This window comes from Sturnira hondurensis, unplaced genomic scaffold (assembly GCF_014824575.4).
Source record: "Sturnira hondurensis isolate 20B ecotype Veracruz unplaced genomic scaffold, ASM1482457v3 Scaffold0024152, whole genome shotgun sequence".
NCBI classification, from domain to species: domain Eukaryota; kingdom Metazoa; phylum Chordata; class Mammalia; order Chiroptera; family Phyllostomidae; genus Sturnira; species Sturnira hondurensis.
The window spans coordinates 171,696-187,699 of record NW_028096783.1 but is presented as its reverse complement, the minus strand read 5'-3'; the positions used below and the strand labels follow the sequence as shown (position 1 = coordinate 187,699).

General features: G+C 38.6%; 1 protein-coding gene and 1 pseudogene across 1 annotated transcript; both read right to left on the bottom strand.

Annotated features, from left to right (window-relative positions):
* Positions 1 to 4,266: 4,266 nt before the first annotated feature.
* On the bottom strand, positions 4,267 to 5,212 carry LOC118981449 (olfactory receptor 6M1-like). The gene is given in 2 exon segments (XM_037038235.1): positions 4,267 to 4,962; positions 4,964 to 5,212. Coding segments are annotated over 2 exon segments (945 nt in total).
* Positions 5,213 to 14,946: 9,734 nt separating this feature from the next.
* On the bottom strand, positions 14,947 to 15,030 carry LOC118981531 (uncharacterized; annotated as a pseudogene).
* Positions 15,031 to 16,004: the final 974 nt, after the last annotated feature.

Below are 16,004 nucleotides of genomic sequence, written 5' to 3'. Positions count from 1 at the left end.
CAAGTCTTGTTTTAAAGTCTTTAAGAAAAAGCTGGGTTTGCTTTTGCTCTAGGGACAATTTAGCCTCGTTACTCTGTCTAAGGGCACACATATTAAAGTAGTTTCTACTCTGGCTGTTAGAAAGAAATACTGTTTCTACTGTTGTATGGTCACTGGAATTATTTGGCCTATTGGTTTCCCATGAGGAACTTCAGGTAATTTATTTTTCGTGTATGTTTAGATACACGTTCAGCCAAAGTCTCAAGGGGGTCCCTCTGCATATTTCCAGGGCTTTCTTTCTAGGCAACTGTCTCAGCTCTGATTCTCTTCCTTGCAAATGCTGGTCATTGGGCCTCCACTGACCTTGGAGGCCCAATGACCAGAACCTCAGTTCTGCAACACTGGCCTGACTCTGCTGGTGGGCTCCCTTCCCGAGTGATGGGCTGGAAGCAGCATTCAGGCTGTGGGGTGGGTCACTTGGAGGGCTCTTGGAGGGTCATTGTGGAGGTCGCTTGGAGGTCACTTGGTGGGTCATTGTGGGTCACTTGGAGGGCTCAATTTGTTTCCCTTCTCTCAGTGGTCACAGCCCCACAACTGCTTGTTGTCAAGGTCTGAAATTTGTTGCTTCATGGATTTTTGTCATTTTCTAGACGTTTAAGTCAAATGGTTAGTAAAATCTCTGTTCCTCACCATGGTCCAAATTGGAACTATTAATTTCTTCATTTTTAGAATGTATTGTCCATAGTCTTTTATTCTATATCATGTTCTCTCAAATTAAAACATGACTCACGTAAGGGGAGAGACCTTATCTTGCTTATCTTTGTGTCTTCAGCACCTCCTATGGAATTTCACCCAGGGTCCTAAAAAGATAGCTAATGTTTATTCAGTGATGCACTGATAAAAGTACTTTCAACTTTATCTTCTGATAACTACAGTATAGAAATTATCTTTTTTTTTAAAGACTTTATTTATTTATCTTTAGAGGGGAAGGGAAGGAGAGAGGGAGAGAAATATCAATGTATGGTTGCCTCTCGTGCGCCCCCTGCCAGGAACTGCATCCCCTGCTGGGAAGCGGCCTGCAACCCAGGCATGTGCCCCGACTGAGAATCGAACCGCGATCGTCTGAGTCGCAGGTAGAAATTATCTTGAAGTTCCTTTTCTAGACAGTGAGAGTGAGGTACTGGGAGACTAAGGAACCGGTTTATGGTCACCCTGGTAGTGTCAGAATGAAGAAAGAAAGAATAGAGATACAAAGACTGTGCTATATTGATTCAGTAAGTGTGCCCACCACATCTTTTATAAAAAAAACTGAGCGAAGAAGGAGATCTGATGTACACAACATCGATCATGATGTACACAACGGGAACCAAGACATATAATTAAACAAAAGCTTTTTCTCCCCTCAGACACAGAAAAGCCAAAGAAAAGATATAGGTCCCAATTGACTTAGGTGACTGCTGAAGGCCAGCAAATCTGGGCTTTAGTTTAACCGTTGGGCTCCCTTTGGTCAGAAAGTCCCCCTGCTTCACTGCCAGGTGCCCCAAAGCTCACAGAAGGCAGAGTCCTTTGGCAGTCATCTCTAGTCCTCTGGCAAAGTGCTTCTTTACACATGGGACCAAACTCAGTGCTTTGTAACTAATTTAATGACTTGATGTCCATAAACTAACAGCTATAATTAAGTAGCTAGGATAAGAATGATAACCATAATATTAATAACACTCTGTATTACATGCTTTTAAAATAATCAGGTATCCAGTACGTGTAAAAACAAACTCCTGGTATCAAGGCTCTCCCTGAGCAGGAGCAATGGTGCACACATCCTAGGGAGAATGTGCCTGGCTCTCACTGAGCCCTCGGTGCTCAAATGTTTGCTTGCTTTGGGCTCATCTGGAGAGCTTGTTAAGACACAGACAACTGGGCTTCTTTTTCTCTGGAGTTTCAGATACTGTTGCCCTGGGGTGGAGCCTGTAAATTTTCATTTTTGACATATTCTCACGTGCTGTTGGTTTGGGAACTAGATTTTGAGAATTAGTGTACTAAGCAATGTTGGGAACTGCCCTGCCTGGTTTCAGAAGCTCTAACACCCCATGGCTAAGGATGAGTAAAAAGACCTTGGGACCATAAGCCACTAAGGAGGTAAAGCTGATCTTCCTGGTAGGGGCACCGCCTCTGCCCCCTTTACTTCACCCTGCCTGGCCCAGAGCAGATGAATGGTTAGCCAGTGATGGGTAAGATTCCTCAAGGGAGGGATGACCAAAGACAGGCATGGTCTTGAAGGGGACCTCAGAGAAGGACTTATGTAGACACATAAGCAGTACTGGGGAAATAGATGAATAAATGATTAATTTCTGTTGACCTGCATACATTAACACATTACTTGACGATGAACTTAATTCATTTGCTCTATTACACAGACATTGTTAAAATTATATTTATACTTTTCTTTGATCATTTTTCACCAGAAGTTAGGTGCTAAGCCTCTTCTTAGGATTCACTTTGAGCCATGCATCAAAGGGGATTGTGACAATGTTCACCTTGTTGTTATCTGACGTGTTTCCCACCTGGATTCATCCATCTCTGTTTATCAGTCAGCAATAAAAACTTCTGCCACCAACTGTCCTACCACTGTTCTTGATGTCCTTACCTTGGGTCATATCAGGTAAAACGCATTGTATCGGTCACTTCTGTGACCCCAGCCTGTCTTCCCTGCTCTACTACACCAATATTTTAAAGAAGCAAACACACCTCTTGTTAGAAAATACTATTTTTAATCCATGGTTTTTTTCATATTACAATACTGCTTTTATTCTTAGCCAACCTTCTTGAAATTGTTCCTTATATTTATATTCTTCATGTCTTTATATTCTTTATGTCTTTACACTATTCTACCTTCATAATTTTGGCCTTTATCCCCCCAATTTGTCATTCATGACCTGCTGCTACCAAATGCAACAAATAATTTCACTCCTTTTTTTAAATCCTCACTTGAGGACATGCTTATTGATTTTAGAGAGAGAGGAAGGGAGGGAAAGAGGGAGAGAAGCATCGATGTGAGAGAGAAGCACCAATTGGTTGCCTCTTGTATGCACCTTGAACATGAACTTTTGGTTTATAGGAGGACACTCCAACCAGCTGAGCCACACTGACCAGGGTGATACTTTCACTTCTTCATCATGTTACTAGAAGCATTTCCCTCTTTGTCATTTCCTGACACCATTCTCTCCTGGTTTTTCTTTCCTTGGGTTACCCATCCTTGTTCTAATTCGTGGGTTGTCTCCTTATGTTATTTTCCTGGTGAGCTCAGCCATTTCTATGACTGTAATTATCATTAATATATTTGATGATTCATTAAACTATATTTCTAGCTCATATCTTTTTTCCAAGCTTCAAATAATAATTCAACTGACAACTTATAATTGAATGTTCCACAGGAACTTCCAATTTGATAAAGTCTGCCATTAACCTGCCCTTCTTCTGTTCCTTTTCTCATTGCATATTTGAACCACTCACTCAGATTTATAGCCAGAGACTTGATGTCACCTTTAGACTTATTTCTGTAACCCTCACTCCTCACATAATATTTCCTCAATCTGGCTAGTAGGTATGAAAACGGATTCTCTTGAAATACTCGAGAGTGCCTAACAAAAAGTTACATTTAAAAATTTTTTTATCCTCACATGAGGATATGTTTAGTGATTTTAAAGAGGCAGAAGGTAGGGAGAGAGAGAGAAAGAGAGAGAGAGAAACCTCAATGTGACAAAGAAAAATTGATCAGTTGCCTCTTGTATGTGTCCTGACCGGGGATGGCACCCGCAACCTAGGTATGTGCCCTGACTGGGAATCAAATCTGCAACTTGCTTGCGTACAGAATAACATTCCAACCACCTGAGTCACCTGGCCAGGACAAAAAATTCTTTAATTTTACATCTCTCTTTACAAATAATGATCTTTTGCTATTATTTCATTTAGAGATGGAGACATTGAGGCTCAGATAAATTGTGATGCGGTGTAACTCACCTGGAAAATAAACCGATTTAGCCAAGACTAGATTTGTAGGTCTCTTAATTTCCACAAGGTAAATTTTTTATGTATTTATGGTTAGGAGATACAAGACAGTTTGTGGATTAGATTTTTTCCAGACACAGGCAGAATTTTCTTTCAGTTTGGTAGGGTCATGGCTTGTCCTATTGACATAGTCTCAGGTTTCCAATGTACCAGCATGACACTACATTCATGGAGAATGAATGCTGAACATAAGGAGTGTTATGTGACATATTGTACTAAATGCTAATGTGTTTTCTTTAGTATCAAAAACTTGATTCTATCCATTGCATCTCTCAACACTTCTTTCACCTTATCATTCCTCAAGCTGTAAATGAAAGGATTCAGAAGAGGGGTCACTACTGTAATGAGGACAGCAGCTACCTTGTCAAAATCCAGTGAATATTTCTGTTTGGGTCTCACATACACAAAGATGTTGCTCCCATAGGCAATGGAGACAACAGTGATGTGAGAAGCACAGGTGTAAAAAGCTTTTTGATGGCCTTGGGCTGAAGGGATGCGCAGGATGGTAGAAATAATGTAGGTGTAGGACCCAGTAGTGAAGGCCAGGGAACTCAGGATGACAAGGGCAGATAGGAGAAAGTCTATCTTCTCAATGAGGTGTGTATCTATACAGGCCACTTGCAGGAGAGGGGCAATGTCACAGAAAAAGTGATTAATTTCTTTGCGACAGTAAGGTAGCCTTGTCACTACAATGGTTGGTGCCAGCACAGACAAGAAGGCCCCCACCCAGCAGCCCAGGACCAGCAGGAGGCAGGCCCTGCTGTTCATGATGACGAGGTAGCGCAGGGGGTTACAGATGGCCACATAGCGGTCAAAGGACATCACTGCCAGCAGGATAAACTCCACTGTCCCCAGGAAAAAATAGAAGTATATTTGGGTGATGCAGCCAGCAAAAGATATGTTTTTTTTTCTCTCGTAGGAGGCAGGCTAGCAACTTTGGGGTAACAACAGTGGTGTATAAAATATCCAGAAAGGACAAATTACTGAGGAAGAAGTACATTGGGGTTTGCAGGCGATTATCTGTCCATATTAGGGAAATGATGACAATGTTTCCTGTTGCAGTTAATGTGTAAGTGAACAAGAGAACCACAAAGAGGAAGGCCCGAAGCTCCGGGAGCACTGGGAAGGATGTCAGGGTGAACTCGGTCACTGTGCTGCGGTTCCCCATGGCTGGTGCTGCACGGTGGGCAGGGCCTCCCTTCAGAAACAAGACAGGGAAAGTCGGCCTCGAAGGTGCTTTAGTAAATATCTGTTTGAAATGTATTGTGGAGAGTGCCTTTTACTAGGAGATGACTCATGGGCTATAGTTGCTGATCTGGAAGTTGTTTTTGTGCAACCTCAGGAAAGTCAAAGTGCCATTGCCACACGACAATTCCTGTAAAATGAAAGGATAACATTGGATGTAAAAACAGGCTCTCACTTAATGAAGCTTTTCTTCTTTTCAACTTGTCCAGCTTTATCTCCCCAGCTAAAATTTTGCTTAACTACTGACTCATACTTTACCTAGAACTTGCTATTATTCTGAACTTTACAGTCCCTAAGAGGGAAAGCCTTTTAAATACTTTCTTGCCTTTTCTGTAACAAATTTTCTTTCACTCTGGCAGTGCACACTAGAGACCTGCCATGAGTAAGAGACAGGGATGGGTTCCTTCTGCCCCTATTTGGGGATCTCCAAAGTTTCCCGTTTCTGCAGACTCTCCCTGGCGTATACAGGTCTGTGGGACAGCGCAGGGGTGGGTGAAAGGGGCAACATGCCACGGCTCCTGCTAACCACGTCGGCAGGCACATCGAAAGGGGGTGACGAGTACTGATAAGATTTCACCCTGTGTCTGAAACCTAATTCCCACATGTTCTACGACACAATGTACAGGTCACACATCTGGCTGCGGATTATTTGAGAAGACATTATACAGTGTGATAAAGTCAGAGAGGTGCAAATTATACCTAGGAAGGTAAAGCAGAGGATATTCAGCTTTCCTCACTTACTCAATCAATTGAAATTATAAAGCTACATCAAGGTCATTCAGTTTGTCACTTATCCCAGTGTTGGTCACGTGGTTCTTTTGCACAAATTTCCCCATTTCAAGTCAAACCGACCTATTCTTTGACTCGTACCTCCGTGCTGGCCATCTAGACTTCACTTCGCTCCTTCTTAATAAATGAGTCATAACCGCTTCCCTCATTTTCCTTTTCCACCTCTCTTCCTACTCTCCTTCCAAGATAAAAAAGTAGCGTTTCTATTTCATTTTTTATTTTTAGTTTATCCTACTACAAAAATACATTTCTCAGTGCAAAGAATGAGAAAATGCAAGTGCAAAAACAAAACTATAATCTGTAATTAAATCTGTCGCAGATACAGTGACAAGCTTTTGTTGAATATATTGCTGGGCTGTTTCAAAGTTCAAATTATATACATATTCAGGGTGGGGCAGGAGTAGGTTTATACTTATTCATATGGAAAAGAATACAATTATTTATAAATAGTAATACAGGAATAAACTCTTTGTTTGGCATATTCACAACTATAAACCTCCTTTTGTTCCACCCTGTATATCCAAAGACATTGCTGTGTAACTTTTCTCATTTTTCTTTTTTTTACTGTAGATATCATCTTTTCATGTCAATTAATACAAATACATACAATCAATTTTTAAAAAACAGCTTTTCAAGGTATAATTAATACACAGAGAACTGCACATACTTAATATGTATGGTTGATGAGTTTGGGTACATGCAAACACCACGATACCACCACGATCAAGGTCACAGACACATCACACACCTCCCAGTGTTTCCTTCACAGTCATTTTTAAGGGTCTATCCTGATTCTGTGGATGAAACCATGATATATTTAGCCACTTGCTTAGTGTTTGTAATTTAAATCATCAACATTTCTTGCTTGTGGAGATAATGATCAAATAAAAATTCTTACTTGTACATCTTTGTTCAGTTGTCTTATTAACTTATTAGAATACTCTTATTTTCCTATAGAATGTTTGTTCTCACTATTTATTTTGTAATATAAAAAGCCAGAAAAAGATTCAGTCTTACAACATTAAAGTTTACCTTACCGGAAGGGTTGATAATGTCAAATCACTTGTTGATAGCTTTCGTGTTTCCCCACCCACCCCTCTGGAGGTAATTCTTCCACATCACACTTTACGCCTTAACCAGATTAAGCTTCTGTGCTTGCAAAAAAAAAATCTCCTTTCATGTCTTGGACTTCAGTTTTCTTCTCTGAAAAATTACAATGTTGGACTCTACATTTATAGGGTTAAAATTTTATTCAGCGGTTACCAGTTACTTTTCACCTCCATTCTCCACCTTAAAGATTCTAACTCTTTTTATTCCCTAGTAAACAGGCTTCCACATGATTCTGTAAGTTACTGTACCAAAGTTGCAAATTGTGAATGCAATACCAATACAATAGTGTGTGAAATTTCACGTGAATTTTCTGTCTGGGGCATTCTGTTGTCTGTTTTTAAAAGTTTTTATTTCCACCAGGTTGTTCATAAGTAAATGCTATTTCACATCTTAAAATTCAAATATTTGATTAATACTCAAAGTCGATTAATTTGAGATAGAAAACTGGGTTCCAGTCCCAGATTTTACCTCTTTTATCTTTGTCACATCAGATTGAATACTTCAACTGAGTCATAGCTTCTTTAGTTAAGATGAAGATCATTATAACATTCAAAGTGAACTTCTGTGGAGCTTCAGTTAAAAAATATATGTGACAATATCTAACAGATTTTTACTAAAAGAAATATGGCTCCATTATGGAGTATTGAGATGAACTTAAAGAAGATGAACAATTAGAGCTAATTATTTATTATTGAAATAAATAAAAATTATGAAATGTTTAATTTGTAACTGAGGAATATCATTAATGTGTTAATCTAATCTCCTCAGACTGGCATCTGACTCCACTAAGAATATTGACAGATCGGAGACTACACACAGAAAGATAAATTTAACAAAGTGATATATTAATAAATAAAACATGTGTCAAAATTATACTTACATTTCACCGAGTATACAGATGATGTAATACTCTCCCAACATATTTTCAATGTGCAGATATAGTGAGAGGCTCAAACTTTGGTTATGCATGAATGAATTCATTCTAAGCACTGTATTTTGAGTTTTTTGCCAATTCTATTCCTATTTCTAGCTAAAAGAAATAAGAATGTCTTAAAGATAAAAATAAACCTAACTAAATCATTGAATTACCTAACCCCAGGAAAAGTTGCTCTGATTAGCATCCTTACCACATCCCCATTCAGCCACTGCTTGGAGTACTTCAGTGTTGGAAAATCACTGTCTTGCTTTAGTACTGCCTGTATCTTGCAAATACACATTCATGGACTCGCCTTACAGGTGAAATATTAACCTTTTTCATCATAATGGCCCTCGAACACCTCTGTGATCTAGATACCCTTCTTGCCTACCAACATTTCCATGAGTTCAATGTAACATAAATTCTAGAATCTATTTTGCAGGTAGAGAGCACAGTAGTTGTGGTAAATAACTTGAAGAAATTTCAGAAATAAGTCAGTCATATCTAGATTAGAGTATGTCTTCTCTCACTCCCATTAAAAAAATTATCCTGGAAAATCACTGGTTCTCAATTCTCAGGAATTTTTCATTATTTTTTGTCTTCTTGGGTAATTCTGAATAATTTTAATCATTTAGTAACTGGTGTGCTTTAGATATAGAATTAATTTCCTACAACTAACTCATCTACATGTGGCAGTTGCAGAATCCTTCTTATGGTACCTTCACCAAGTGATGGCCTAGTGAGGGGATGCAGAGCAGTTTCTGGTATTTTGTAGTTACTAGGATGGTAATCTTTCCACTGAAGCTTTGCTAAATGGTCTTGAATACTTTGAATCACTGGATTAAAAGTGACTTGAACTATTTTTAAAGTTACCCCTTCCTTTTGTCTTTACTGTAAAGATTTTTTTCTTGTATGGATTTCTTTTTCCCCTAAGAGGTTGAACTATTTTTTCATGAGCTTATTTACCTTAGAGGTTTAGAGGAGACTAACTCTTGGGAACATGGATCAAAAAAAGTTAATTAATAGTATTGTTACAAAAGAATTTTTATCCTGAGCTACCTAATCATGGTACAAAGTTTTAGAAGGTGCCAAATAGACCTATTAGGGGCTCCTTGGGGATTCCCTCAGATATTTTGCTCTATCTTCTTAAAAGAATACTTTAAAAATATATAAGAAAGCTAAAAGTAGGAAATTTTCATCATCCTTAAGTTGATACAATAGAAAATATTCTCCAAGAATAAATATTTTGGAGTTTCAAATACAATGTATCACTCCTCTCTGTTTCGGCATCAATTTTTTGGGTTAATCCTCACCTGAGGATAGTTTTTCATTGCTTTCAGAGAGAGAGGGAGAAAGAAACACCCATGCAGGAGAGAAGCATCAACTGGTTGCCTTCCTGTACACACTCGGACTGGGGATTGAAACCGCAACCTGGGTATATGCCCTGACAGGGAACTGAACCTGCAACCCTTCCGTTACAGGGCAATGCTCTAACCAACTGAGTCACACCAGCCAGGGCAGCATCAATTTTGTAAAGGTTTTTTAAAGTTCTAGATACAACAGCTTGCATAATGTTTCTCATCCCTGACTTTTCCCTGTTCAAAAAGAGAAGGCTTGTATTGAACTCAGCTCGGTTCAGCCGTCATTCCATTCTCCTGACTTAATCTCACACACTTGCAAGCTTACCGCAAAATTCCAGTTGTCTCGTATATATTCTATGTCATACATAATATTTTCAATAAAAATTTCTTTCAACATTGAACTCTTAACTAAAAACATTGTGACTTTTTTAGCCAAACATAAACATGGCCTTCACCCGAGGACACTGTTGAGCACGAGTCCTTGGGACCCCAGGACTGGGGCACCGCGGGAGAGCAGCCTGTGGGCATTGTGGCCCTTGGTGCCGGTGCTACTCTGTTCCCAGGCTCCACTCTCAAATCACTGTTCCTTGGTTTCTGATAACACTCCTCCGAGGCTCACATTATACAGCCTTGTAAGTTTTCTTTTTTTCCTGCCATTTGCTGCCTGAGTTTCAAGAAATGAACAAACAACTACCATAGAGTGTTTGTAAAAAAAGAAAAGACCGAGTTTTTTCAAATTGAATTTGAAAACATGAAAATCATTTGTGACACTTTAGTAAAGACTTTTTCAGTGGTTCATGGTCTATTTCATCGTAAGCACTGGCATCAGTGTGGGTTGTGGTTAACCTTAATGCCTTTGTAAACAACTGATAAAAGATGCTAAAATTTGAATTTCTTAATCTTACTCCCCATGAATATCACCTTCCTTCCTCTTAATCAATAATTTTGTTATTATAACCTAGATTTTCTCGACATATAAGAAATTTTTTTTTTCTGGATAGGTTTTATTAAATCACCTTCATGTTTTTCACCATTTTGTATTTATTTTTAAAAATGACCAGAGAGGCTCAATAACAACTAATCAGAATAGTACTTTTGGAACAATCAAAATGTGCCTATTTCAAGTACTTTGCCAATCAGAGGCCATGGGTGGGAATTTTTCTTTATTAAGTGAACTTCTCCTCTGGGGCGAGCACACTTTCAGTTTTCACCAAAAACTGAATTTCCCCTGCTGGGGCAGTCTCACCGGATCTGCCTCATAGAGCCACAGTGTGAGCTGCCAAGATGCTTCCCTTGAACTGCTTCCCTTGAACTGCTCTGCTAGAGCCATTTCACTGGAATGAAGTTTCTCCCTTCCCTGCAGGCCAGACTGGGGACTCCTGGTGGTATCACCTTTTTGTTGACAACACGCACACACATGTATAGATAGATATAGATATAGACATATAAATGAAATTTCCTCTTATAAGCACTTGTTAGACTACGATTTTTGGTAAAATGTAATGTTTTAGAAACAACCTCACAACTCTTTCTTAAGTTACAGGGAAAAGCTAAGTTTGATTTAGGTTGCATTTTGTCCTAGGCCAGACAGGCAATGACTCATTCCCCAAAACAGTGACTCTTTGAAAAATCAAAACATTTTACTTCATATGAGTACATGCTCATAAATACATGAAGACAAATCTGCAACTATAAAAGGAAAAATACAATCAAGATCTTACCAAGATCATCATTGTTAACATACTGCAGTAAATCTCTTTCTCCTGTGTTGGCCAGCCTTTGGGAGAATTAATACTCAGCCCCAAATGTTTTCCAGAGGTCACTGTGGACTGTGGATTGTCTGTGCGCACACAATATGGGCATTGCTACAAAGGTCAGCTGCTGTGATACAGGAATGCATAACTTTGGTGGTGGGAATCCCTGATCTTCCTGGGGATCAGAACCTGCCTTTACACCCACTGTCTTAACCAAAGTTAAATGTCCCTGCTGTTTATCTCAACTATGTTAGCAATCAGGTGCCTGAGTGGATTTCTCAGTTTCTACTCTGAGAAAAGGTTCTCAGCCCTGGTGTCTGCTGTGTGCTCCTCACTGTGAGCTCAGACTTCTTGTGACTGCTTGTGTAGGGGAGAAAAAATTTTCCATTCTTTCCTTCTAGGTTCTTTGGCTAATCTAATCATTAAATTGATATAAAGCAGATTAACAGGAGAAAAAATAATTTCATAGGTATAGAATTAATTTAAATATTTTTAAATTTAAAATTAATAAAACTATGAGCCTCAAAAAAGTTACTAAGGAAGTTCTGTAAAAAGTTAGAAAAAATTAATTTGTAAATTGAGAGGACAAAGGATTTCAAGTTTGGAGTATTAAATTAGTGAGTTGTAGAGGGTTTGCTTTGCCTGCAGGGCCCCCCTGGGCTGTCACGGAAGAGAGTAAGTCTATCAAGACATGATCTGCTTAGGGAGGAAAAGTGGCTGATTTCTCAAAGGAGAAGGACCCAGAGCCTTTTCTTTTATTTCTCACAGGAGTACAGGTAAAGCTCATTAATCATTGTCAGGCAGTAAGGATCAAACAATAGATAACATACAAAGAACTCTGAGGGCTTATTCTGAGTCCTGATCAGTTAGTTAAAGAGCCATAAAACTCCAAGGAACACACTCACTTCCTGCTTGGACCCCTATCATTTAATTTAGAGCAAAGCAGGTTTCACAGGATTCTATGCATTCTTTCTTAGGCCTGATCCTCTTAGGGAACCAGCCCTTTCCAGCAGAGGGCTACTCTGCCCTCTGTCATTGTTTCAGGGTTAAGTCATGTAGGGGAAGTAAGGCAGCCAAGAGATTAGGAGACTTCTGCAGACAGAATGAGGACTCAGGCTATGTCGAAGCCAAGGGGCGAGGGTCCATTACCCCCTTTCCTATAGCTTCCCAAGTCCTTCCTTGGGGCCTCCCCATGATTGTGCCTGTCTTACATCATTTTCCCCTTGGGAAATTTTACCTGTCATTGGCTAACCATTCAAGCATTGGGGGCCAGTTATGGATGAAGTAAAAGGAGCAGAAGTGGCACCCCTGCCAGGGAGATAAGCTTTGTCTCCTTTGTGGTTTAGGGTCCCAAGGTCGCTCACTCAACCTTAGCCATGGAGGGTTACACCTTCCAAAACCAGGCAGGGTGGTTCCCAACAGTGAGTAACACAGCTTGTTTATACAACCTTCTCAGCCCTAAATTCCTTTTTTAAAAAAAACAAAAAAACATTTTTAAATTGGTGTTCAAATACAGTTTTCTGCCTTTTCCCTCCACCACTCCCTACCACCCTAGCTCTCCCACCTCCTCCCTTGTTTCCAACCCCTCCTTGTTATTGTCTATGTGTCCTTTATAATTGTTCCTCTAAACCCTTCACCTGATTCCACCATTATCCCTTCCCCTCTCCCTTCTGGTCACTGTCAGCCTGTTCTCAATTTCTATATCTTTGTTATATTTTGCTTGCTTGTTTGTTTTGTTGATTATGTTCCAGTTAAAGGTCAGATCATATGGACTGCCTGGCTTATGTCACTTAGCAATCCATGCTATCACAAAGGGTAGGAGCTCCTTCTTTCTCTCTGCTGAATAGAATTCCATTGTGTAAATGGAATTTACACCATATAGTACAAAAACTATTGATTCACTCATTTAGTGAGTCAGCCCTAAATTTCTGATCTGTGGTGATGAGAGTGTCTTCTGCCCTCCTGGTACAGGGAGGGTACCTTTAACATGGGAAATTTATTTCTTGCCTTCAGGGAAAACTAAGGAGCTTCAAACTGTCTTTCTTGCACAGGCTGTTTCTCAAGTAACTTTCATTGAAAATAGGCACACGTTGTGGTGACATGTCTTCTTCCCTTCAGTTGTTTCTTTGCTTCAGTTCTCTCCTGTTTGGGAGTTATGCTGTTTTCTCCTCTAATCTCATTTTTCTTTTACTCTCAAGCAATATGCTTTTTTCTATTGTTTTAAATTTTCTTTTTATTCTAGAAAGATCATAGTGAAAGCAAATAAATACTGAAGTTTTCTTTTAAAAAAGAGAGGTTACTTGCTCCTTCATTGTACTTTTTTGCTCATAGGGAATTATTTGAAATACTTTTGACATTGTCTTCTAGTGTTGTCTTCATGTTTTTAAATAAAAACATATCTTTTAAAAATTTATCAAATTTACACATTATCTTTCAGATTTCTATTGTGAAAGGTGAATTTTAAGTTCTTTGCTAATTTTTTCCTCCTCTATCTGCTATACAGAGATATCATAATTTTGATAGAATAAACTGACTTTTTATAACATAATGCTGTATTATGCTAATAATATTGGTCATTATTGATCTTGAAAAGGTATTATAATGACTTTCCTGTTTCTGGAAAGACACTTGAAAAAATATTCTACGATTTTTAGGAATTTTTTTAAAGAGCCATTTTAGCAAAATTCAGAGGAATATACAAAGTTCTCTCATATATTTCCTGCCCCCACACATGCATATTCTCCCCCATCATGCACATCCCCCACCAAAATAATGCATTTGTTACAACTAATGAACCCATACTGACACATCATTATCACACAGGCCCAAAGTTTACTTTTGACTTCCCTCTTGGTGTTGCACATTCTTTGATTTTGGACAAATGTATAATGACATGTATCCATCATTATGGTATCATATAAGGTATTTTACTGCCTTAAAATCTATGCTTTATTTATCACTTCCTCCTTTTCCGTCCCTGTTTACTGACTCTATAGATTTTCCTTTTTCAACATGTGTTTAAGATTTCTCCAAGTTTTTTTTTGTTTGTTTGTTTATTTTTCCTGGTTTGGTAGCTTTTTTTTTTTAGCAGTGAGTGATATTCCATGCTCCGGGTTACCACGGTTNCTTTATTTATCACTTCCTCCTTTTCCGTCCCTGTTTACTGACTCTATAGATTTTCCTTTTTCAACATGTGTTTAAGATTTCTCCAAGTTTTTTTTTGTTTGTTTGTTTGTTTTTCCTGGTTTGGTAGCTTTTTTTTTTTTAGCAGTGAGTGATATTCCATGCTCCGGGTTACCACGGTTTATTTATTCACTCAGCTACTGAAGGAGATTTGGGTTGCCTCCAAGTTAGCAATTAGGAATAAAGTTTCCATAAACATCCATGGGCAGGTTTTTGTGTGAACATGTTTTCAACTCATTTGGGTAAATAGGATCACTCTGGCTGGACCATGTGCTAAGAGTATGTTTAGCTTGTAATAAACTGCCCCACTATCTGCCACAGTGGCCATATCAATTTCTAGAAATTTTCAGTCACACTGTTTCCTATCTTTTGTCTGCTTATCTAGCCCCCCAGTTCTACCACAGATTAATCAGATAACCTATTGGTTCTATTCTTGCTTCTGCTCTCACCAGACTGGCTTCTTGTGATGTCCTGGCCTGATTGGTCTTGCTCCTGTCTGAAATGATTGGTCTACACAGGCCATTTGACAGCTCTTGTTTGCCATTACTTTTGGACATTTTTTTTCAATTAGCAATAATCGCACCTTGGATAAACCTCATTGGCTACAATCTTGCCACTGTGCAAAGCTTGGACATTTTTTTTACTTTATTTATGGTTCATCAATCAATTGCTAGGATTGTGTGGCTATTTTATATAGTTGAAACATAAACCTCCAGGAACTTCTTAAAGATGTATGAGAAGTACATTTTTTATAGTTTCTGCATTTCTGAAAAGGTCTTTATTCTATGTTTAGTCTTAGTAATAATTTATCTAGGTATATAATTCTAGATTAGAAATAATTTTTTCTGGAGAATTTTGAAACAATATTTTCACTGTAATTAGCATATAACGTTCTTGTTATCACATTGCCATTTTTATTGCCAATTCTTTGTACATAATTTTTCCACTTTCAAAGCATTTAGCTTGTTCGCCCAGTTTTTGAAATTTCAAGTGTTTCATTCATAGTGCTAAATAATCAGCAGACCCTTTAACTCATAATTTTGGTTAGGAGATGTTTTATTATGGTGTTGTTTCTCATTTTTTTCCTAAAAGTTCTATTATTGGGGTGCCAATACCATATGAAGACTAATATTGTTGTTACTTCTCTCTCTTTCCTTTTCTCTTCTTCCTAGTTTTCTGGGAAATTTGTCACAATTTTTTCTTATTTAATTGTTGTTCAAGTACAGTTGTCTCCACTTAATTTTTCTTTTCTTTTTTAAATATATTTTATTGATTATACCATTACAGTTGTTCTATTCCCCCCTTTCATTCCCTTCCACCCACACACTCCCTCCCTCACCATTCTCCCCCCCCCTTAGTTTATAATCACGTGTCTCAAGTTCTTTAGATTCTATATTTCCCCCACTATTCTTGCTCTCCCCCTTATCTATTTTCTACCTACCCTCTATGCTATTTTCTGTACCTTCTCCCCCCTTCTCCTCCTCCCACTCCCCTGTTGCTAACCCTCCATGTGTTTTTCATTTCTAGGGTTCCACTCCTGATCTAGCTGTCCTCTTGGTTTGCTTTTGTTTTAGGTGTGGTTGTTAATAACTGTGAGTTTTC